The following is a 4,511-nucleotide window of genomic DNA, read 5'->3' on the forward strand; positions in this document are numbered from 1 at the left end:
CATAGTCTCATTTGCAACATGGAAGCAACCAACTTTGACTAACACCTAGCATAACTGACAGACAATTTTCAGAGGCAGAAAAATTTTCAGAACCATCTTACCCTGTCTTGGGAAAGTTTGGCAGTCCTTTACCTTGCTTAACCATTCTGGATATCATGTACTTTGTCAGTGGTTGAGACATGGGCAGTTCCTTGCCCAATGACCAATTGTGTCAAGAAAAAAAAATAAACTCCAAGTGGAGTGCCTTCTGTTCTCAGCATTCTCTCAGGAATATATTGGTGCTGTCAGGAACAATCATGCCCCATGTCAACAGAAATCTACGCTATTTAAATGCCATATTCTACAGATACTTGAAGTGGTTGAAGATTACCTATCTAGGCATAATATAATCTCTATGTATCTAAAGAACCTAATCAATTTGACTACATGAATAACAAACATGATCAACTATTGACCTATAATATTTAATACCTGTATATCTTATAGACTAAGACTTCTTGTCAGAATATTAAATAATCTGTAAACAAATGTGCAACAAATGAGGACAATGACCTCAAAATGTAGACAATGTATACGTATCTTGTTCAGAGGTAAAACTAATATATAATACAATAAGAAAATGTATCCTAAAAGTTGTATCAATATACAAAATGTCCTAAGCAGAGGTAGAAACATGCATGTATACAATCTGACAGAAAAACTTTGCATAGGTGTACAAATATTATAAACAGAGATAACAAATATATTTTAACTTGTATCAATATATAAAGCTATACTAATGTAAAGTATCCATAAATAATACCTGACAAGTATTCACTCTATTACCCTCTATTATTACCCCCCTTTTTTGAACAAACATAGTTTCCAACACAAGCCTCTACCTGATAAAAGTAATAATCAACAACCCCTAAATGGTGTTCCCAACCCTGAGGACAAACTTTTTTGGAAGAGGGGGTGTTGTCCTCTGGAATTGCTTCCCATTAATAGGGGATAATGTTCTATTTATGGAATCCTGTAAAAGTAAAATGATGGTTAAGTTTCAAGATTACTGTCTAGTATAGTTGCAAATGATTTCTGAGCAGTCCAGAGGGTTTTTTCCAAAGTTCTTATTTGCCAGAACTCCATGAGAAAGTGTGCCATTTCAGCAGCTGTTATGCAAAAACCAATCTTATAGTAGCACTGTCAGCATCACTATGTCATCTCAACCATGTGGAGTTGTAGTGGGGCCTCATCTTCTTTTAAGGTAAATCTCTATTGCTGAAGACACACAGGATTCTGACACAGGACTTGGAGGGATAGAGCTGAATTGGGCCTAGAATTTTACTCCAAATAGAAATAGCTTTCATAGTATGGAAAAATGTTACATAACTGCCATGCTGCCAAAGGAGTAAAACCATTACAATTCAACCTAGCTGTGACACCTAGGAACCACAATAATAACCAGCAAGGCAAGCTGTCCCTAAAGGTCCAATAGTGGCAGTGACATCATGATAGCAATCAATATCTATGAAATTGCACTTAAGGTCCACTCAACAGGGAGAAACTTCATGCCTGGTTATATAAAGACAGTCAACTATGAGTTTCTGATAAGGTCATGGAACAGAGAAGAATCTAATAGTGACATTTTCCTAAACTAGTATCATCTCTAACTGCATACTTAGTACTGATTGTCTCACCCCCAGGTAAGTATAACTCTTCCTACAGCAGATGAAGACCATTTCAGAAATCCATAGCTTGTATAATAGAAGGAACGACTGATACTGGAGAAAAGAGACACAGTGGATGCATCTAGAATACAAACCCTCCACCTAAGACTCAGGGAACATTAGGAGGAAAAAGAAAGAATGCTCTAAGTTCTAAGAGTCAGAGGACAAGGAAAAATGTGGTAAGATTGTGTTTTGTACATCTAAGAGGAAAATGGCACCATGATTCTCATCAATATAGTTTGCCAAACAAGAGTCAAAATTTGTATACTTGGCACACCAATATAGAAGGTGGAAAATCTTGGGGGATTTTAACATTAGATGAAGAGCTATATCAATTCATTATTACTAAGAACAGAATCAGTCTTCTGCTGTGGGACATTGGTTTGTAACCTGTCAATCAAATTTTAAATAAACATTGATTGGCCAGTAGACAGTCAGGGAGTATAGATGGAACAACAAGAAAGGAAGTAGAGGCAGGTCAATGAGAACAGGAGAATTCTGGGAAGGAGGAAGCCCATTCTTCTGCAGTTGTAAGTTCGCCACAGAAGAAGAAAGATGTGATTGCCTCACTGAAAAAAGGTACCAAGCCATGTGGCTAACATATCCTAGAATAATGGGCTAGTATAAGTTTTAAGATTTAATAAGAAGCCTTAGCTAATGGGCCAGTCAGTTTATAATTAATGTAGGCCTCTGTGTGATTTCTCTGAGACTTAACAACTGTGATAATCAGGCAGAACAGAAAACTCAGTCAACCGTATTCTTGTTGACAATCCTCCTCATATATATGAATTAACACACACACACACACACACACACATGAATTCAAGGAAAGGATGCCATTCATTGGACAGAGAGCAGGGGGAGCTCAGGAGTGCTTAGAGGGAGATGGGGCAAATGATGTAATTACAGCACTTACACATAAAGATCACAAAAATGAATTATAAAAAAAATAAAAAGTATCAGGTTTATTGTAATTGAGAATGTAGTTTAATAATTTTAAAGTAATTTTTATCAAAAGCAAAATCATATAGAGCATAATGTATTAAACATTACGGGCATATGAATTCATGTCATCCTTAATATTGGTTTACATTATTTATCCTATGAAAAAAGATATGTGCATAAAAAAATTGAAATTTATATTTATAAAAATAACCAAAGTATTTTAGCAAATGAGTAATAATTCTTGCAACTATAATAAAATAAATTATATCAATTCAAACTATGTATATGTGGATAACTTTAATAAATTATCTTCACATTACTTCTGAAACATGAAAATTTTTCTTTGAAATATTTTCTTCAAGGCAACACTGACATCCTTATTCCTCAGACTGTAAATCAATGGGTTCAGCATGGGAACAACAGTAGTATAAAACACGGATGACACTTTCCCTTGGTCCATGGAGCTGACTGATGATGGCTGTAAGTACACAAATGCAGCAGAAACATAGAAGACAGCAACAGCAGAGATGTGGGAGCTACAGGTGCTGAAGGCTTTGGACCTGCCCTCAGTGGAACGGATATGCATGATGCTGGTAATGATGGAGATATAGGATGTAATAATTGTGAGAATAGGGACAAAGATGTTCACTGTACCAAAAACTAGAATCAACAATTCACTGATATAGGTATTAGAGCATGCAAGCTTCAAGAGGGGAGAAAGATCACAGAAATAGTGGTTGATAACACCTGACTCATGGAACCGAGTCTTTAATGCAAAGCATGTGAGAACTGAAGCACTGAACACACTAAAAACATACACTCCTGAAATCAGGCCACTGCTAATTTGATAGGACATGGTTACATTGTAAAGCAAGGGGTTACAGATGGCCACATAGCGGTCATATGCCATTACACCTAGTGTGTGACACTCTGCAATACCAAAAATGATAAAGAAATAGAGCTGAATCATGCACCCACAATAGGAGATGAGGTTCTTCTCTGCCAAAAAGCTCATCAGCATTTTAGGAGTAACCACAGTGGACTGACAGAAGTCAATGAAGGACAGACTGCTGAGGAAATAGTACATGGGGTTGTGCAGATGGGAACTGAACACAATCAGTGTGATCATGCCCAGATTCCCTGCTACCGTGAACACATAGATTCCAGTGAAGAGGAGGAAGAGGGGCATTTGGAGTTCTGGTTTCTCTGAGAGTCCAGCCAAGTAGAACTCAGTCACTGTGCAATGGTTCCCTGCTGCCATATTCGTCATTCAGATCCTGAAAGAGTAAAAGATTTGATTGAGCCATGTAGTGGTAGCTTAAGTCTTTAACCAGCACTAGGGAGGGAGAAGCAGGCAAACTGTGAGTTCAAGGCCAGCCTATTCAACAGAGCTAGTTGTAAAGAGACAAGCTTGCACAAAGAAATGCTACCCCAAATAACGTGTGTGTGTGTGTGTGTGTGTGTGTGTGTGTGTGTGTGTGTGTACATGTGGGGGTATGTGTATATATAATGTTGTCAGAGTGACTTTATTAAGCTTTTCATGTATACACTATCTACATATAAATATTTCTGTTGAGGGAGCTGCGGGTTGCATTCCTGCCACCCTGCTCCCAGCCGCCTAGCTAGCTTATGCCCCGAAATAACAACACACAAACTGTATTCATTTAAACACTGCCTGGCCCATTTCTATTAATGTGTGTAGCACTGAGGTGCACTTACCAGGAAGATTCTAGCCTACATCTGTAGTAATAGGAGCGGCGGGGCCCCAGCACCCCAGCCGCACCCCGCTGCCTGCAAGGCTAGCTTTACCCGAAATAATTACACGGACACTGTATTCTTTTAGTCACTGCTTGGCTCTTT

The 4,511-nt window shown here is 38.1% G+C and overlaps 1 protein-coding gene across 1 annotated transcript; it reads right to left on the reverse strand.

The window, feature by feature from the left end:
- Window positions 1–1,959: 1,959 nt before the first annotated feature.
- On the reverse strand, window positions 1,960–3,921 carry LOC101986719 (olfactory receptor 1537-like). The gene is made up of 2 exons (XM_005347499.2): window positions 2,981–3,921; window positions 1,960–2,032 (listed from the first exon to the last, which is right to left on the reverse strand). The coding sequence occupies exons 1-2, from the start codon at window positions 3,919–3,921 to the stop codon at window positions 1,960–1,962; spliced, it is 1,014 nt and encodes a 337-aa protein (XP_005347556.2).
- Window positions 3,922–4,511: the final 590 nt, after the last annotated feature.

Source organism: Microtus ochrogaster, chromosome 5, assembly GCF_000317375.1.
Source record: "Microtus ochrogaster isolate Prairie Vole_2 chromosome 5, MicOch1.0, whole genome shotgun sequence".
Lineage (NCBI taxonomy): Eukaryota > Metazoa > Chordata > Mammalia > Rodentia > Cricetidae > Microtus > Microtus ochrogaster.